The sequence below is a fragment of the Coregonus lavaretus genome (genome assembly GCF_964263955.1).
Source record: "Coregonus lavaretus genome assembly, chromosome: 13".
In the NCBI taxonomy this organism is placed as follows: Eukaryota; Metazoa; Chordata; class Actinopteri; order Salmoniformes; family Salmonidae; genus Coregonus; species Coregonus lavaretus.
The window spans coordinates 47,403,250-47,424,187 of record NC_140000.1 but is presented as its reverse complement, the minus strand read 5'-3'; the positions used below and the strand labels follow the sequence as shown (position 1 = coordinate 47,424,187).

At 41.2% G+C, this 20,938-nt stretch overlaps 1 protein-coding gene and 1 pseudogene across 2 annotated transcripts in view; one reads left to right on the top strand and one right to left on the bottom strand.

The window, feature by feature from the left end:
- LOC311140067 (acyl-CoA synthetase short-chain family member 3, mitochondrial-like) overlaps nucleotides 1-17,868 on the bottom strand; it is a 54,118-nt pseudogene extending 36,250 nt beyond the window's left edge. The window contains exons 1-6 of the transcript in view: nucleotides 17,789-17,868; nucleotides 8,143-8,295; nucleotides 4,768-4,912; nucleotides 4,503-4,691; nucleotides 3,536-3,670; nucleotides 729-869 (exon numbers count right to left, since the gene is read on the bottom strand). The product of the transcript in view is annotated as an acyl-CoA synthetase short-chain family member 3, mitochondrial-like (transcript). The remainder of the gene's footprint in view (nucleotides 1-728; nucleotides 870-3,535; nucleotides 3,671-4,502; nucleotides 4,692-4,767; nucleotides 4,913-8,142; nucleotides 8,296-17,788) is intronic.
- A 29-nt stretch (nucleotides 17,869-17,897) lies between these two features.
- The window catches only part of LOC311140770 (protein lin-7 homolog A), a gene marked incomplete at its 5' end in the record, with an annotated part of 37,729 nt that continues 34,688 nt past the window's right edge, over nucleotides 17,898-20,938 (top strand). The window contains one exon of the mRNA XM_084175985.1: nucleotides 17,898-17,934. Within this exon, the coding sequence (XP_084032111.1) occupies nucleotides 17,898-17,934 (37 nt within the window). The remainder of the gene's footprint in view (nucleotides 17,935-20,938) is intronic.

The window sequence follows — 20,938 nt, the reverse complement described above, 5'->3', positions numbered from 1 at the left end:
TATGGTAATATAACCTGTATGAGTTCAGCTGTGTCCTCCATAGATCTCACTGGTGACTATGAGTCTGAGAGAACAGCAGGCTATAATGGAGGACCTCGCCAGCGGGTGGATATTTCATATTACCTGGGTGCCAAAGACAAAGGGAGCTATCTGGAGCTGTGTTTTTCCAATTTAGATACGCCTCCGGGCAATTTTTCAACCTCCTGCATGGTTCACCTCATATTCAGTACTACCGTTTCTGGTTTAAACACCGTCTCATCTATCTCATGGTGGTAAAGTTTAGAATGAACTTTAATCACATTTGCAGAGCCATAGAAAGTATACTGCAGCATATGATACTCATCTCTTGCATTAAACTGTGAAATTGACTGGCTTCTTTGTGATAAAAGTCGTCAGACCCCACTGGGCAAAAACTGGTTGAATCAACGTTGTTTCCATGTCATTTCAACCAAAAATGCAATGTGATGACGTTGAATCAAAATGGAAAACAGATTGGATTTGAAAAAAGTCATCAATGTAAGGGAATTTCTTATGTTTATTCACCCAACTTTTAACCTAAATCAAATGACATGGTGACATTTTTTGTTGATTTCATGTTGATTTCACGTTAGTTGACAACTCAACCAAATGTAAATCAAACCTAGACATTGAACTGATGTCTGTTCCCGGTGGGACTTTACACTCCTTCCAGTAATGAACATGTGTTGTGTCTAGTCAGAGTGGTTTACCTTAGGAGTGCCGGTGGTCCCAGACGTGTAGAGGACGTATAGAGGATGGCTGGCAGGGAGAGACACACAGTCATGAGGACGTGCAGTGGACATCTCCTCCTCCCAGTCCAGACTGAGGTCAGGATGCATGGACACCTTCTCCTGTTGCAGACAATCAACCAGGAGAGATGCATTCATTTCCATGACATATTCAAGAGAGACACATTCAAATAATTTTTACCATGTGGACATAAAATACAGATTAAAACAGAGCCATTAGTTGTGCACAAATCAACAAGTGCCTTTTCATAGTGATTACTAAAGTGGTTTAAGTTTCATAAGAGGGGCAATTTACCGACGACTTCAAAAAAAAGGGGGTGCATCTCATATTCTCACTATTCTTCAGACAGTTTCCATGACAACACACAACGTATCACCTTAAAAGTATCCTCCCTGTGTTGCATAATCAAAAATAGCTACTAGGGTAATTGAACATAAAGGTAACACAGCAGCACTCACAGTCTGGGTGCAAAGCCCCAGACATTCTGATACATTCCAAACATACAGTGGGGAGAACAAGTATTTGATACACTGCCGATTTTGCAGGTTTTCCTACTTACAAAGCATGTAGAGGTCTGTCATTTTTTATCATAGGTACACTTCAACTGTGAGAGACGGAATCTAAAACAAAAATCCAGAAAATCACATTGTATGATTTTTAAGTAATTAATTGGCATTTTATTGCATGACATAAGTATTTGATCACCTACCAACCAGTAAGAATTCCGGCTCTCACAGACCTGTTTGTTTTTATTTAAGAAGCCCTCCTGTTCTCCACTCATTACCTGTATTAACTGCACCTGTTTGAACTCGTTACCTGTATAAAAAAGACACCTGTCCACACACTCAATCAAACAGACTCGAACCTCTCCACAATGGCCAAGACCAGAGAGCTGTGTAAGGACATCAGGGATAAAATTGTAGACCTGCACAAGGCTGGGATGGGCTACAGGACAATAGGCAAGCAGCTTGGTGAGAAGGCAACAACTGTTGGCGCAATTATTAGAAAATTGAAGAAGTTCAAGATGACGGTCAATCACCCTCGGTCTGGGGCTCCATGCAAGAACTCACCTTGTGGGGCATCAATGATCATGAGGAAGGTGAGGGATCAGCCCAGAACTACACGGCAGGACCTGGTCAATGACCTGAAGAGAGCTGGGACCACAGTCTCAAAGAAAACCATTAGTAACACACTATGCCGTCATGGATTAAAATCCTGCAGGGTCCCCCTGCTCAAGCCAGCGCATGTCCAGGCCCGTCTGAAGTTTGCCAATGACCATCTGGATGATCCAGAGGAGGAATGGGAGAAGGTCATGTGGTCTGATGAGACAAAGATAGAGCTTTTTGGTCTAAACTCCACTCGCCGTGTTTGGAGGAAGAAGAAGGATGAGTACAACCCCAAGAACACCATCCCAACCGTGAAGCATGGAGGTGGAAACTTCATTCTTTGCGGATGCTTTTCTGCAAAGGGGACAGGACGACTGTACCGTATTGAGGGGAGGATGGATGGGGTCATGTATCGTGAGATCTTGGCCAACAACCTCCTTCCCTCAGTAAGAGCATTGAAGATGGGTTGTGGCTGGGTCTTCCAGCATGACAACGACCCGAAACACACAGCCAGGGCAACTAAGGAGTGGCTCCGTAAGAAGCATCTCAAGGTCCTGGAGTGGCCTAGCCAGTCTCCAGACCTGAACCCAATAGATAATCTTTGGAGGGAGCTGAAAGTCTGTATTGCCCAGCGACAGCCCCGAAACCTGAAGGATCTGGAGAAGGTCTGTATGGAGGAGTGGGCCAAAATCCCTTCTGCAGTGTGTGCAAACCTGGTCAAGACCTACAGGAAACGTATGATCTCTGTAATTGCAAACAAATATTAAGTTCTGCTTTTCTGATGTATCAAATACTTATGTCATGCAATAAAATGCAAATTAATTACTTAAAAATCATACAATGTGATTTTCTGGATTTTTGTTTTAGATTCCGTCTCTCACAGTTGAAGTGTACCTATGATAAAAATTACAGACCTCTACATGCTTTGTAAGTAGGAAAACCTGCAAAATCGGCAGTGTATCAAATACTTGTTCTCCCCACTGTAAGTGGTACTAATAGAATAGACGTGAAAGATTACCTGAGGAGAGTGATTGCAATACCTGGCAAAGCATTTTTAGAATGATTTCCCTGAGCACAGATTCGGCTGTTTTTATGTACGAGTTGAGAAGAAACTCATTTCAGTTTGCTGGAGTGCCAACACATTACTGTAAATGGCTGCTGGCTGTTTTGGAGGAAATGGACTGTATTTTATGCTACCGGTTCAGCCTGGTTTCACTCTGACCCTGTGCCAAGCTCCCCACCACGACCTGGAACCCATCTCAGCGTTGCATGATTCAGTCCCACAGCAGGGGGAAAAAACACACACATTTGCATTTTCATTCACTGAGCATTGACTCGCACACCTCATGCGCACCGGTTCTCTCTCCCACCTTTGTTTCAACAGGCTGTTTAGGAGCGACAGATCTGTCAAACCATCCATAACTCCATACAAACTCACGGCTGAAATAATCTGATCTATATACACTGGAATCGGATTAGTGGTCTATTCAGGAAGTAATAGCATTACGTAACCGCTAGAGAGGATAATGTAAAACTATTGCATGTCAACAGAGCTATTGTCTTTGGGAAATGACAGGCATCTCTCTGAGAGAGTTGACGTTAGTGAGTTAGGCCTTACCACAGCATAACATAGAACAGTATTCTATCTCTGTGGGCCTCACCATGTTGGGCTGGTTGTAGATGAGGACCTTGGAGGGATTGTGAGAGCTGAGCTCCAGGGCTTTCTCTACCAGGGGGATGTACTCCACTCTCCTGCCAGGCTCAATGCCAAAGGAGGCCGTCACTATCATCTTGGGCTGAAAGACACGGCATTCACACAGTGTGTTAGTGGTGCCTCTTAAAACACAACAAACGAAACAAGACCTAAGAGATGTGATACAACACAGTTTAACAAATGCATTAGTCTGAAATGTACTTTAGAACATTCTGAAAGGCCATGTTCTGATTATGTAATGTACTGTAAGTCAATATGACCGATATTACCTCTCAATTCCTATTTGCACACTAATCAAATGTAATAAGGGATCTGAAATTACTGTCTCATTCAACATAGAATGAGTGTCTCTAATATTTCATTCATTCTAATCCAATATAAAACAGGCTAATCAATTCTACCCAAATGCTTGAGGAGGAATCCTCAGCCATGGTGGAGGTGCTCCTCTCTGAATGGTGTATACTGTAGGCCTAGAACTTAAAAGGCTTTAAGGTCTGGCTTATATAGCTTAAAAGGATTTCAGTATATCCAATTCAGTGTCAGAGTCGCATACTGGCTAATACCCCTGCTGCTTTGATGAAATCCCTCCAACAAAATACTTCACTTGGCTTCAGTGAGACCTTTATCTACTGTAATATTACTATCTATGTGACTGTGAAAGTGGACCATCAACTCTTCTATAAAGGGTCCTATAAATGTGGCATGTACATTTCACACTTAACCATTCAACCATTAAACAGATCTGACAGTGGAGACAATCCTAAATATATTTTGGGTGCATGGTCCATTTAAAACTAAATTGACATGTTTTGTATCATGTTGAAACTGTTGCATTTCACTGATGTAGCATTATGAAGGAATCCCAGCACATCAAACTAAAGAGACACAATGTGAAGCTATGATGGTAGGCTGACCTTGGCATGGTCGATGCGGACAGACAGCTCCTTGGAGGCGAATCCCCCAAAAATGAGGCTGTGGGGGGCTCCGATCCTGGCACAGGCTAGCATGGTGAACATGGCCTGGGGCACCATGGGCATGTAGATGACCACCAGGTCGCCCTTCCACACCCCGTGTTTCACCAGGACCCCAGCCAGCCTGGACACCTAGGCAGAGAGGAGGGGAAGGGGTTACATTCTAATTAAATATCTACTGTGTGAAAAGTTTTGTTAAGATCATTACCTGTTCCTGTAGTTCTCTAAAATTGATTATCTGTTTAGTTCCAGTCACTGGGCTGTCATAAATGATGGCCGGTTGATCTCCTCGTCCACTCTCGACATGGCGATCCACTGCATTATGGTAAACATTCAACTTCCCCCCACCAAACCTTACACAGAGAAAACCCAACATTAGAGACAGCATATTGTCATTAAGAGCCATTAAATAACTACTGTAATACGTTCACTGTAGATGTATCAATGTTATGAAATAACAAAGCTAACAGTAAGCACAGTAGCCAGGTCTACATTTAGAGAACGTGTTTGATAAGATAAGGGCTGAACAGACAAAAATGTCATTTTTTCCTGCAACGTACAGGATCTGTCTACAACCCCAGATCTTTTGATGAAATGGGAGTCTCAACTCATTATGAGCTCTGTTGAGGTACTAAGGTGCTGAGACAAGCAGATGGTGTCTGGGTTCCTGTTGTTTTAAATATGCACCCACACAGAAAGATGAGACATCATGCACAGTCGCTCACTAGCCACGCCTTGATTTGAACACTATTACAACACTGAGGTCAATCTAGAGAGCATAGGGGATATTTACCATGCATAATTAAAGGTTCATCCTGTGAGGTCAGCCATCAAATACTTTGGACAGCTATACATGGTTTAATAATATGACCTTGGTGCACACAATTAATTCTGAAATATCTAATGATTAAGAACAAGTGCATGATATTTCACTATTGGATAGTCATAGACTAACTGTATGTACAGTGTCCCTAAACCTATCGTCCAAACATCTAATGCTTTCAAGTAGTAGGATAAATTGTATAGCTCCAAGGTGGTGGTAGTGCACAACGCCACTCCTTCAATATATTTTTGACGAAAATGAAAACGTTTCAGTTTGTCACTTTCACAAGGTTGGAGTAATAACATTGGCTCGAATCTACTTTGTGCCTTAAGATTTCGAGAAAATGAACAACTAAGGAAGATTTTTTCAGTTATCTCATTTACATCTCAAACCCCGGCCTGGTTAGTTTTGCAAGCGTTCCCGGAAGTCTCGCATTGTTGCGCATATACAGTGGGGGAAAAAAGTATTTAGTCAGCCACCAATTGTGCAAGTTCTCCCACTTAAAAAGATGAGAGAGGCCTGTAATTTTCATCATAGGTACACGTCAACTATGACAGACAAATTGAGAAAATCACATTGTAGGATTTTTTATGAATTTATTAGCAAATTATGGTGGAAAATAAGTATTTGGTCACCTACAAACAAGCAAGATTTCTGGTAAAAACTCAACTCGTCGTGTTTGGAGGACAAAGAATGCTGAGTTGCATCCAAAGAACACCATACCTACTGTGAAGCATGGGGGTGGAAACATCATGCTTTGGGGCTGTTTTTCTGCAAAGGGACCAGGACGACTGATCCGTGTAAAGGAAAGAATGAATGGGGCCATGTATCGTGAGATTTTGAGTGAAAACCTCCTTCCATCAGCAAGGGCATTGAAGATGAAACGTGCCTGGGTCTTTCAGCATGACAATGATCCCAAACACACCGCCCGGGCAACGAAGGAGTGGCTTCGTAAGAAGCATTTCAAGGTCCTGGAGTGGCCTAGCCAGTCTCCAGATCTCAACCCCATAGAAAATCTTTGGAGGGAGTTGAAAGTCCGTGTTGCCCAGCGATAGCCCCAAAACATCACTGCTCTAGAGGAGATCTGCATGGAGGAATGGGCCAAAATACCAGCAACAGTGTGTGAAAACCTTGTGAAGACTTACAGAAAACGTTTGACCTGTGTCATTGCCAACAAAGGGTATATAACAAAGTATTGAGAAACTTTTGTTATTGACCAAATACTTATTTTCCACCATAATTTGCAAATAAATTCATTAAAAATCCTACAATGTGATTTTCTGGAGAAAAACATTCTAATTTTGTCTGTCATAGTTGACGTGTACCTATGATGAAAATTACAGGCCTCTCTCATCTTTTTAACCCTCCCGTTGTCCTAGGGTCAAAATGACCCGCCACTGTGTTGAACCAACTTTATTTAATTTTTATATTTTTTGGATCATTTGTGAGAAGGAGGCAGTGATACTTTCTTTAAAGTCTCACTGCCTCCTTCTCACAAATTATCCCAAAAATATAAAAATTAAATAAAGTTGGTTCAACACAGTGGCGGGTCATTTTGACCCTAGGACAACGGGAGGGTTAAGTGGGAGAACTTGCACAATTGGTGGCTGACTACGCCCCCATTCTCATCGACGGGCTGTAGTGGAACAGGTTGAGAGCTTCAAGTTCCTTGGTGTCCACATCACCAACGAACTATCATGGTCCAAACACACCAAGACAGTCGTGAAGAGGGCACGACAAAGCCTATTCCCCCTCAGGAGACTGAAAAGATTTTGCATGGGTCCTCAGATCCTCAAAAAATTCTACAGCTGCACCATCGAGAGCATCCTGACTGGTTGCATCACCGCCTGGTATGGCAACTGCTTGGCCTCCGACCGCAAGGCACTACAGAGGGTAGTGCGTACGGCCCAGTACATCACTGGGGCCAAGCTTCCTGCCATCCAGGACCTCTATACCAGGCGGTGTCAGAGGAAGGCCCTCAAAATTGTCAAAGACTCCAGCCACCCTAGTCATAGACTGTTCTCCCTGCTACCGCACGGCAAGCGGTACCGGAGTGCCAAGTCTAGGTCCAAAAGACTTCTCAACAGCTTCTACCCCCAAGCCATAAGACTCCTGAACAGCTAATCATGGCTACCCGGACTATTTGCACTGCCCCCCCACCCCATCCTTTTTACGCTGCTGCTACTCTGTTAATTATTTATGCATAGTCACTTTAACTCTACCCACATGTACATATTACTTCAACTATCTCAACTAGCCGGTGCCCCCGCACATTGACTCTGCACCGGTACCCCCCTGTATATATAGCCTCCCTACTGTTATTTTATTTTACTTCTGCTCTTTTTTTCTCAACACTTTTTTAGTTGTTGTTTTATTTTTTACTTTTTTTGTTAAAAATAAATGCACTGTTGGTTAAGGGCTGTAAGTAAGCATTTCACTGTAATGTCTGCACCTGTTGTATTCGGGCGCATGTGACCAATAAAATTTGATTTGATTTGATTTGACTAAATACTTTTTTTCCCCACTGTAGGTTTAGAAACTGACAGTGAATTCGACGTTGCACTGAAATGAATTGCCGTAGAAAATGACATGCAGCACAATGCCCGTGTAATTAATAGTAGCCTACTTGCACTGCCAGTGAATGCAGTTACTTTACCAGTGGTTGTAATATGACTAGTATTTACCATTATGCAACAAACCCGTATTTGGCGTTCATCACATTGGTATTGATGCACTTAAACGAATCAAGTAAGTAGTTACCACTTTGGAAATATGGCATCCCCATTGTCAAGTGTTCGACACCATGGCACAAACCAGGTGACATTCTGTGCTGCTTCACTCCAAAACTTTTCAGGGTCATCCCTCGCTGTTCTGAAAGCTTTGTCGTATGTGTTGTTGTTTGTTGAGAATGTTCTGTTACATTGTTGCGCTAAATAACTGTTACATTGTTGCTTGTTAGTTGTTGACAAAGATGAGAGAACTCTCCACTCACGCTGTGCTGTCGCTGTCCAGGAATTATAGAAATTGAACGGTCCCAAAGTTATCCTTCTCTTGCTCCGGGTATTTGGAATGGCAAGGAAATTGCAGTAACGTTTACAAGCAATACCATTGTCTGGTCTGACTTTTGCGATAATTACATTTTAAAAAGTCATACTTAATATTGTTGGCCGAAAAAGACTCATCTCTGAAGTGTTGGTAAACTAGTCTACTGAATGTATTTCGCACTTTAAATCTAGTTTAGAGGTGTGCTGTCAAAGACGAAAGAGGGAACCCTTGATCTCATCCGCAGATTTCTCCAGGTGTTTCTGTTCTTCAGACTCTATAGTGGCTACAGTGCCAACAGGGGCCAGCCATTTCGAGGGAAATGCAATAGTCTCAAGGAACACGAACTATGAACTGGATGTGGAAAGTTGAGTCGGGGGGTGCTTTTCTCAAGATAAATCAATCTTGGCAAGATTCCCTTCAGATTAGTAGTGAGTGCTTGCACAAGAGAACATGCATGCACTTCTTGTTGATTTAGTCGATTTAAGAACTAGATAATAATCTAGACCAGAATGTGTTTTTGAGTCTATTGAATGGGTGAGATTTGAGACAACTCCTGCAAGTTGCTACTATGCCCAGAGAACTAATCAGTTTTATACGTTTTTCCATCAATTCTTAGCCTACTATTAATTTATTTGGTACATTTAAGCAGCAACAACAACATATTCTCAGCTAACTTCCTGTATTTCAACACATTTTGCCATGGTGCAGAAAGATAAATGTGCAGTTTTATAATTCTATTCAACACATTTTGTCACGAGGCTCAGAGAAAATGTTGCAGTTTCAAAGCTAATTTCCTGCAATTCTAAACGTTTTGCCATGGGTCGGGGCGCGTGCCCTGAGTTTGGCCCTGCATACCCGTTCGGTAATCCGGCCCTGGCTGTTATGCAGGAATATTTACAAAGTATAGGCCTAATAAGAACATATCTGTTACCCAGATTTGTATTCCTTGGTGACAAAAAGTTAGTGCTTTGTCAAAAGTTTCCTAATAGATACCTTAAAGATGCTGGCCTACATTGTCTTCATAATATGCAGTTTATAAAATACCTTGAACCCCCACAATAAATTATTTTAGTTAAACTAATGTTATGAAGCCAATAAATACATTATTTTATTATATTGTGTTCTGTTCTAATACTAAATTATATAGACATAAGTACATGAACAGGGTGAAGGCATTGCAAATTCATGGAGCATTGGTCACATGAAATATTTTTTCTATTAGTCTTATATTCCATATTTTAAAAAATTTATAGGAAAAAATCTGAGTTTATGCATTTTTAGATCATTTACAATAAAGGTTTAAAAATGACAATTAAAAAAAAAAAAAATGTTTTTCAATAAATAATAAAATAGTTTGACAACGATGCTTGTATGCTTTTAAATGATATCAGCATTCCTTTGATATCAATTGTTTTGGCATTCAGGTCCAAAAAGTCGCTTTCTGACCACTTCTCCGATGGGAAAACATGTAGGGAAAGTTTTCTTTTTTTTTATCAAAAGGGATGCTGTCAAAAAGTGATTGAAATCAAATGGATTTACCCAAGACTGTTTGCTCAGCAAACACATGCAGTACTGTTCTATAATAAAGCAGGAGTGCAACCTATGCTTAAACAACCCCTCTTTCCTCTTAAGATGAATGTTTTTATTTTAGTGTCAACCCAAAGATCAATCGGTGAGTTTTGAAACCCCTAAAGTTCTGCAGTCTGATATACCAGGCCTTAAATTATCGATCAAGGTATTTTGCTGATGCCCTATAAACTCCTGGGCTTAAGTCCAGCCACCACACCCTTATATGGTAATTTCCCCCCCTTAATCATATCACGATCAACTTCTACCAGTTGAATGTAGACACAAATATAATACTTTTTGTATTACAATTTTTCTGAAATGTTTTATTACAATATACAAATGAGGCTATATCTAATTAAATATTCACATATTTGCATATCGTGCAAATACATTTTTCTGGACACTGGAGGAAGTCAGCCTAAATATTTTTGTTTATTTTTGTTAAAACATTCCAGGGTCGGACTTGTCCTCAGGAAAATATTGGATATATACTTTAAAATCTTTAAAATCTGTAAAATACTAAAGATATACTAAAACACTCTATCTGCATTTTTCCAAAGAAAATGTTATTTAGAATAAAATATTTACAACATATCAACAATTCCCTCTGGGAAAGTCTGGAGAATATATCTAAGGATAACCACACAAAATTTGGTGAATGCAGATGCTTCTGAAGCTGAGATTTTTTTTTGTTGGTGTGTGGGAAGAGCCTGACTTTTGGGAAATGGCAGTTAAAGACAAGTAAACTGACTTTAGACTGCCAAACCCCTATTTAGACCCAATTACCATCTATTCAAAGTAAGTTACTAAATATAGTCCAGTTTGTAACATTTTCTATGAAATGGGCTTTAAATTGTGTAATTTAATGTAGTGAGCTGAGCTTTGCAGTTATTGATGTACAGTACCAGTCAAAGGTTTGGACACACCTACTCATTCCAGGGTTTTTCTTAATTTTTTACTATTTTCTACATTGTAGAATAATAGTGAAGACATCAAAACTATGAAATAACACATGGAATCATGTAGTAACCAAAAAAGTGTTAAACAATTCAAAATACAGTGAGGGAAAAAAGTATTTGATCCCCTGCTGATTTTGTACGTTTGCCCACTGACAAAGAAATTATCAGTCTATCATTTTAATGGTAGGTTTATTTAAACAGTGAGAGACAGAATAACAACAACAACATCCAGAAAAACGCATGTCAAAAATGTTATAAATTGATTTGCATTTTAATGAGGGAAATAAGTATTTGACCCCCTCTCAATCAGAAAGATTTCTGGCTCCCAGGTGTCTTTTATACAGGTAACGAGCTGAGATTAGGAGCACACTCTTAAAGGGAGTGCTCCTAATCTCAGCTTGTTACCTGTATAAAAGACACCTGTCCACAGAAGCAATCAATCAATCAGATTCCAAACTCTCCACCATGGCCAAGACCAAAGAGCTCTCCAAGGATGTCAGGGACAAGATTGTAGACCTACACAAGGCTGGAATGGGCTACAAGACCATCGCCAAGAAGCTTGGTGAGAAGGTGACAACAGTTGGTGCGATTATTCGCAAATGGAAGAAACACAAAATAACTGTCAATCTCCCTCGGCCTGGGGCTCCATACAAGATCTCACCTCGTGGAGTTGCAATGATCATGAGAACGGTGAGGAATCAGCCCAGAACTACACGGGAGAATCTTGTCAATGATCTCAAGGCAGCTGGGACCATAGTCACCAAGAAAACAATTGGTAACACACTACGCCGTGAAGGACTGAAATCCTGCAGCGCCCGCAAGGTCCCCCTGCTCAAGAAAGCACATATACATGCCCGTCTGAAGTTTGCCAATGAACATCTGAATGATTCAGAGGAGAACTGGGTGAAAGTGTTGTGGTCAGATGAGACCAAAATGGAGCTCTTTGGCATCAACTCAACTCGCCGTGTTTGGAGGAGGAGGAATGCTGCCTATGACCCCAAGAACACCATCCCCACCGTCAAACATGGGGGTTGAAACATTATGCTATGGGTATGTTTTTCTGCTAAGGGGAAAGGACAACTTCACCGCATCAAAGGTACGATGGACGGGGCCATGTACCGTCAAATCTTGGGTGAGAACCTCCTTCCCTAAGCCAGGGCATTGAAAATGGGTCATGGATGGGTATTCCAGCATGACAATGACCCAAAACACACGGCCAAGGCAACAAAGGAGTGGCTCAAGAAGAAGCACATTAAGGTCCTGGAGTGGCCTAGCCAGTCTCCAGACCTTAATCCCATAGAAAATCTGTGGAGGGAGCTGAAGGTTTGAGTTGCCAAACGTCAGCCTCGAAACCTTAAAGACTTGGAGAAGATCTGCAAAGAGGAGTGGAACAAAATCCCTCCTGAGATGTGTGCAAACCTGGTGGCCAACTACAAGAAATGTCTGACCTCTGTGATTGCCAACAAGGGTTTTGCCACCAAGTACTAAGTCATGTTTTGCAGAGGGGTCAAATACTTATTTCCCTCATTAAAATGCAAATCAATTCATAACGTTTTTGACATGCATTTTTCTGGATTTTTTTGTTGTTATTCTGTCTCTCACTGTTCAAATAAACCTACCATTAACATTATAGACTGATCATTTCTTTGTCAGTGGGCAAACGTACAAAATCAGCAGGGGATCAAGTACTTTTTTCCCTCACTGTATATTTGAGATTTGAGATTCTTCAAATAGCCACCCTTTGCCTTGATGACATCTTTGCACACTCTTGGCATTCTCTCAACCAGCTTCATGAGGTAGTCACCTGGAATGCATTTCAATTAACAGGTGTGCCTTCTTAAAAGTTAATTTGTGGAATTTCTTTCCTCCTTAATGCGTTTGAGCCAATCAGTTGTGTTGTGACAATGTAGGAGGGGTATACAGAAGATAGCCCTATTTGGTAAAATACCAAGTCCATATTATGGTAAGAACAGCACAAATAAGCAAAGAGAAACGACAGTCCATCATTACTTTAAGACATGAAGGTCAGTCAAAACTTTGAAAGTTTCTTCAAGTGCAGTCGCAAAAACCATCAAGCGCTATGATGAAACTGACTCTCATGACATTCCGCGACAGGAATGGAAGACCCATAGTTAACTCTGCTGCAGAGGATAAGTTCATTAGAGTTACCAGCCTCAGAAATTGCAGCTCAAATAAATGCTTCACAGAGTTCAAGTAACAGACACATCTCAACATGAACTGTTCCGAGGGGACTGTGTGAATCAGGCCTTCATGGTCGAATTGCTGCAAAGAAACCACTACTAAAGGACACCAATAAGAAGAAGAGACCTGCTTGGGCCAAGAAACACGAGCAATGGACATTAGACCGGTGGACATTTGTCCTTTGGTCTGGAGTCCAAATTTGAGATTTTTGGTTCCAACCGCCGTGTCTTTGTGAGACGCGGTGTGGGTGAACAGATGATCTCTGCATGTGTATTTCCCACCATAAAGCATGGAGGAGGAGGTGTTTTGGTGTGGGGGTGCTTTGCTGGTGACACTGTCTGTGATTTATTTAGAATTCAAGGCACACTTAACCAGCATGGCTACCACAGCATTCTACAGCAAAACGCCATCACATCTGGTTTGGGCTTAGTGGGACTATCATTTGTTTTTCAACAGGACAATTACGCAACACACCTCCAGGCTGTGTAAGGGCTATTTTACCAAGAAGGAGAGTGATTGAGTGCTGCATCAGATTCCTGGCCTCCACAATCCCCCGACCTCAACCCAATTGAGATGGTTTGGGATGAGTCAGACCGCAGAGTGAAGGAAAAGCAGCAAACAAGTGTTCAGCATATGTGGGAACTCCTTCAAGACTGTTGGAAAAGCATTCCAGGTGAAGCTGGTTGAGAGAACGCCAAGAGTGTGCAAAGCTGTCATCAAGGCAAAGGGTGGCTATTTGAAGATTCTCAAATATAAAATATACTTTGATTTGTTTAACACTTTTTTGTTTACTACATGATTCCATATGTGTTATTTCATAGTTTTGATGTCTTCACTATTATTCTACAATGTAATTTTTTTTAACAAAAAGTATAGAAAAACCCTTGAATGAGTAGGTGTGTCCAAACCTTTGACTGGTAGTGTATGTCCATTTTAAAGTGGTTAAAAATCATTAAAATGTTGTTGACAGTAGTATGATAAACTAAAGAAAATATACATTTTAAATTGTTTTTTTGTTGTTGTGTGTAATGTTTACTTTTTGAAAATACTAATATTAATGGACCAATATACCAACAAATCTCAAAACTGATAGGTAGATGCAAAAATGGCATTTCAGCCTGTGGTGCCTGGGCTTAGCACAGTAAACTCTCCGTAGCTGGTTTGTCTGCATGGCTCAACATGATAATGGATTTGTACTGGTTTCTGATCAGTCAATGTGATCTGTACCTTGATTGTGCTCTGCTTGCTGCTCATTAATGAATTACTACCATGTCATCAAAAGGGAGATTGTGTTTTCATGTACAGAACAGGAGTCTGACTACATTCAAAACCTTGGATCGTCAAAGGCTGTCAATTCTCCCAATGGTTTAATTTGTCCAACCTGAATGCCTCTGTAAATCACAGTACCCAGCGATAGAGCAATAATTCTTCCTATAGTAGCGCAGATGCTGCTGGCAGGATATGTGTAGTTTTCATTCTGTGTCTGGCACCTGGCACGGACGTGCAGTGTACACTCAATGATCTCCTGTAAACAGGGGCTGCACTAGGTTTAATCATAAGGGGTCTTCCATTCACCTCTCTCCCTCTCTGTTAGATATGATATGAGGAGTCAGTGTGAATTTGAATGGGACCGAAACGCACTGTCCACTTACGGACTACTTATTAAGGGTATTTTGAAGCCTTTAGCATTCTTCTTTTATCGTACTGTGATTGATTTCATACCCAATGTTACAATATGCCAGCATAAAAGTGGATTTATGAGACGATATTTGGTGTAATTACGATGATTGGAATTTTATACCCTACTGTGTGACTGGGTTTAATGTAGCACAGCAGTAAAATATGCCATTTAGCAGACGCTTTTATCCAAAGCGACTTACAGTCATGCGTGCATACAGTAGATGTTTAGTTTCATTAATCTAAGTGATTTGTCAGAAGTAATTTTGAAGTAGCTACTTCTTAGCCATCTCCTTACAGTTCCAAGCACGACTGACTTATTGTGACTGTGTTGGATGGTTGCCACTTTATCTTGACAAATTTTGGCTTCTCAGAGATCAGAAATGCAAACTAGTAGGCTACATTATTTTAAAAAATGTTTTAGTCATTTAGCAGACGCGCTTTTCCAGAGCGACTTACAGGAGCAATTAGGGTTATGTGCCTTGCTCAAGTCTTGCAAGTCCTTCATGTTGGAGCTCGAAGCCTAAGATTTTCCCTGTACCCTGCAATCACACCTGCAACCCTGTACATGTGACTATTAAACACTCTGAAGCTACAGATTTTTCACCTAGTCGGCTCGGGGTTTCGAACCAATTACCTTTTGGTTACTGGCCCAACGATCTTAACCGCTAGTACTAGGTCACATGTTTGATTTATTCTTATTTGACATCTGGACATGTTACCTGCCTTTTCTGCCGAGACCAGGGTGGTTGAATGAAAGTTATTGAATGCATAAGGTAAATGCCTCGTGTCTGTCATAGTACCACTATACAGTATATGTAGAGGGCATTGCCCTCCCTCTCCATAAGGAATAGGATATATTTTCCAGAAGATCTGCCATGCAGTGCCAGCATAACACCCACATGTTTACACTGATTTCCTCACTGCTCTCTTTGATCAACTGTCAACAGCTGCCTGTTGGATGGATTTGAACAGTCTGGAACACTGCGATGGCAAAGCAGAATGTCAAATCAAATCAAATTGTATTTATCACTTGCGCCGAATACAACAGGTGTAGACCTTACCGTGAAATGCTTACTTACAAGCCCTTAACCAACAATGCAGTTTTAATAAAAATAAGAGTTGAGAAAATATTTACTGAAACTAAAGTTTTAAAAAGTAACACAATAAAATAATAATAACGAGGCAATATACAGAGTGACTCAGTACAGAGTCAATGTGCGAGGGTACAGGTTAGTTGAGGTAATATGTGCATGTAGGTAGGGGTAAAGTAACTATGTACTATGCAATTTATCATTCCTTGAAAATGGGGCTTGATCAGATCATCTCGGCAACCCTGAGCTGCCTTTTACCTCTTGGATAGTGCATTCTGCACATAAGCAATGGTATTTGTTTGTTCCTGACTTCCTTAAGTGCTCTATCTCTCTTTCTCTTTCTCTTTCTCTTTCTCTTTCACTTTCTCTTTCTCTTTCTCTTTCTCTTTCTCTTTCTATCTCTCTCTCTTTTTCTCTCTTTCTCTCTCTCTCTCTCTCTCTCTCTTTCTCTTCTCTTCTCTTCTCTTCTCTTCTCTTCTCTTCTCTTCTCTTCTCTTCTCTTCTCTTCTCTTCTCTTCTCTTCTCTTCTCTTCTCTTCTCTTCTCTTCTCTTCTCTTCTCTTCTCTTCTCTTCTCTTCTCTTCTCTCTCCTGAAGTAGAACGTGTCATCCATTCAGAAATCAATTCACTCTCAGTCGCAGGGCCTTAAGAGCACTGCAGTCTAATCCCCTCCTCTTTTTAAAAGCAGATTCTTTCTCCAAACACTAGCACAGCAGCCCATATTAATGTGAGCACATAATCTCCTTGTGTCCTCTTTCTCACTGGCCTTAAGCCCTCCCTCCATCCCACCACTTACCACCCATATACAATTTGCATCTGCATGGAGCTGGGTGGAGCTGCTGTGCGGTTGTGATTCGCCAGCACATATGGTCTGTGTGGAGTTGATTTAGAAGTGCAGGTCTAAAAGCACTTTAAGATGAAAGATACAGTATGGAATGGGTTTGCTGAAATGCAATCTGGGAAAAATGGCACAGCGTTACACAGTAGGCTGCAGAGTCATATGCTCTTCCGTTGTTACACTTTCCCACATTAGAATGGAAATCTACCTGAAAGTGAGGTCATTGATTTTCCAAAGTTTAAGTAGACTTCTGAGAGGAGCCAAGACATATTAAAAAAGAAATGGAATCATTTGAAACTTAAACACTGTTGTCTAGTTTATAACAAATTGTGCACTGAAAAGTCAGCCAGTTAAATACAATAAATGTCCCCTTATTTGCTTGAAATCTATAATAGCATTTACAACTGAAAATGTACAGGCCTATGAAATTCTGTAGCCTACAGTGTGATCTTGTTTCAATCCTGGTCCCTCCATTCTAAAGGATGTACCCATGGGCATTGAGAGGGCGATATTCAATTTTCCTTGGTTTTTGGCCACACTGCTACAGGTCATGCAGTAGATTTGCCACAGCATTAAGCTATAGCTGCAACAGGCATTAGTAAAGGAAACATAGATACAGAGAGAGCCCAGCCCAGTTCCCATCTATGCATGAGTCTCCTTTTTACAGGACTATAAACATGGGGATTAATCTATAAACCCTTGATCTGCTGCGGTTCCAAGCCAACATTGAAACCTGCCTATCACTTTGTGGTTGCTGTAGACTACTATATCAGCCTGGGGCTGCAGGAAAACAAAAATCACCTGCCATGAGCACAGGTTGGCTATGAAATTGGCAGTGAAGAATTCAATATCAAAATGTTCATATCAGCTATTCAATATCGAACACAGTTGGGCTATAGGTCAGTCCAGTACCATCCACACTCAATTATTTGCATAAAGATATTAATCCCGCGGTTGTTCGGTTTGACAGGACCGTTGGATCAGTCCTATGGAGCGGCGGCGCGGGAGGTAATCCCCTCTTGCTTCCAGCCACTCCCACCGACGGGCTCTGTGCTCTCACTCGCCCGTTTGGCTTGAGTTGCTTCTGATGCTGCAGCTACCATAGTCGTTCTATCTCCCAATAACAACAGTCATGGCGACAGAGGTCCAACCGCTCACTCTGGATCGAGGTAAGATGCACAACCGTCGGATTCGCTTTCTTGTTGAATTATTTATGGTTCTGTAACTTGAGCGGGCGATGCATTGGCGGACGGCATTTGAGGGGAAACTAGTATAAGCTATTATTTAAATTTGACATTCGTCAGTTTATATTTCTCTCTTGCGGGATACCGTTATTCGCTGGGAATAAAATGACCGTTTGGTGCGTACTCTGCAAAATGGGATAAAACGGCTTATAACAAAGGTGTTATTAACGCACAGTATTACATCCCACTGCTTATGAATACAGTGCATTTATCACTGTTATGTAACATCCAGTAGAATATTATCTCGCTGTATTCTTCACTTCGTGATTGGGATAAATAATTTATTGGGCGCAGGAAACCAATCACGCGTAAATCCTTACTTCTCTGGACATCAGACAACTTTTGGATGGGTAGGCTTAAGAATAGATAACAGCTTTTTTGATTGGTTTATATTTTTCTTGAATCTATTGGTAATTTGGACAGTGAACAATAAAGGGGTACAGGTCTTCACCCCATAGCATACCTGTTGTTGGCAGTGAAAAATGAATTCATTATTCTAAAGGGAAGGATAAGTCCACAATGTAGTCTACCTATAGCCTACGTCATATTTTGGAGTAGCAATAGGCCTACTTGCACGCGGACTTCAGGTGATATTGCTTTCCTAAAGTACCCTGCCTGTCCAATGATAACAGATGGATACAGATGTGTCACAGCATGATTGCAGGTCATGTGATAAAAGCTTATTTTATGAGCTCATCATTCAGATGTCGTCATGCAACCACCACCGATATTTCCATTGGTTCTATGTAGCCTACTTATTTATTTCCGATAGATCCTGGCTATTGTTTCATTTTGATATTCAAAACGGGGACAATGGGGAATATGGATAAAAAGTGAAGCCTACGTTTCAGTCTGGAAATATGTAGCCTATAGAGTGCTTAAAACGAATCCGGCAGTGAAATGGCATTGGTGTGGCTGCATAACACAAACGAAACGAGTGGTGTTAAAAATAGAGAAAGAGGATACATCTGGGAAAAGTAATGGGCATGGGCTCACTTTGAATGATTGCCACAACAGTCAGTGACAGTAGGCTAAGCTGTAAACGCCTTGGAATAAACAACTCACAGGAATGTAGAAGGCAAGAGGATCTGTCTAAATGGAAAAATTACAAATGGTGACCTCTTTACATTGTATTGTCCACAGCGTTGCGCATGAGTAATCTATCCTGGCTGTTGTCGTGAAGTATGGAATGGATTTAAACCGAGGATCATCAGCAAAAGTGACCTGTCTTTATGCCCAAGGAATAGCGGATAATATAACAGTTTTATTCACACTTGATAAACATTGGCTCATTTGAATGATTTACAGTTAATTCCAATGCTCAGTGGCAATTGGACTCATTATTGCGTGACTGAAGCAACTGATAGGGGCTCTACATTAGTCAAACGTCTTCACATACTGTATATGAGCTTGAATGTGTATGCAAAGTCAAAAACATGATACAGGGCAAAATGATAAACAAGAAGCTCAACTCAGTTTCCTCCCACCATCCTCAGTTCAAGGAATTCAGTAATTAGGGGAAGGAACATTTCTGGCATTGAGATTCTATTGATAAACAAGTCATTCCTTATATGACACAGTGGGGAAGAGTTTTTTTCTCCCCAGTCAAACTGAAATATAAATGCCAGTATAAGCTACTCAACCCTTTCCATTAGATATGGACATTTGGGTTTGCATATAGGTAGACTAGTGAGTCAGAGCCCTTATCATTTCAGAGAGAACATTCAGGTGACTGCTGTATTCACATGTTCTGCACATTAACGTTAAGCAGTCACTGCCCCGCAGCAGTGATCATGTAGGGGATCATAATGATAGCTTTACAGGAGCTGTCATCGTCTTTGCACAGAGTCCTTTGTCGCTGCTGCCACTAGCGAGGAAACGCTGTAATTGATATTGAAAAGAAGGCTGTTTTTTTGTTGAAAGCAGGATGTGTTAGGAATTTGTCAAACACACACACACACACACACACAAAGCTCACAGTGTGCTTTGAGGTCATGACTGCACTTCCTGCTATTGTCTCAGGAAATGACTCAAACGCCACAGTCCTGTGTAGAAACAGCCTGTGTAGGAACCTCCCATGGCACCAAAGTTCTTCTTCAAAGATTGACTCTCATTCAAACACTAACCGGCTCCAGGCATGCCAAGACTATTGGTATTGATAGAGATACTGAGAGAGTTCTCAACTGTGTGCCATGAAGCCATAATAATATCAGTCAGGCTGAGGCTGGACAGTAATCACAGTGAAATGTGAGAGTGCTCTTTCTGCCAGATATTTGCTGGTGGAGAGGCATTTGAGGCCTTTGTGAGTGGAATACTTATTTATTTGCTAATTGAGCCGTGTAGGAAAACCCAGACACAGATGCTCAAACAGGTTTCTGTGCTGTCTGAAATTACAATGGATTTACTAAGAGGCCAAACATCGAGGGAGAGCAGAAGCTTGAAATCTGGAAGTCAATACTTTTTTTGATGCTCTCCATGCATGGTTTATTTCCATAACATAGAACAACCACACATGTCCTTGCAAGTTATCACTTATCCCTTGTTTTGGTCTATTCACAGGGGAGAAAGGGCAAAAAACGATAACCTACTCAGGGCCCTAAGCGTGTTGTCTCACCATACTGCAGACAGGCTTTGCTTTGCTTGCAGAGGTCACTGGGTTTGTTTGCTGTTGCGCAGCAACCTTCCTCTTGTACCTTGCTTTGGGTGATAACAGAGAGGAGGGATTACAGGTGAGGTGAACAGCCAGCTCAGCATTGTCATCAACGGAGAGCTGTTTGGAATGGCACAGCTCTGCGTAAGCTCTCCTTAGAACCACATTGAAAGGAAAGGTAATTTGTTTGGGATGGACATTTGCCAGGTAATCAGTCAGAGGAAGGGAGACAAAAACAGAGTGCAGTGTCATCTGCTTCTGCCTTAGATGGTCACCATC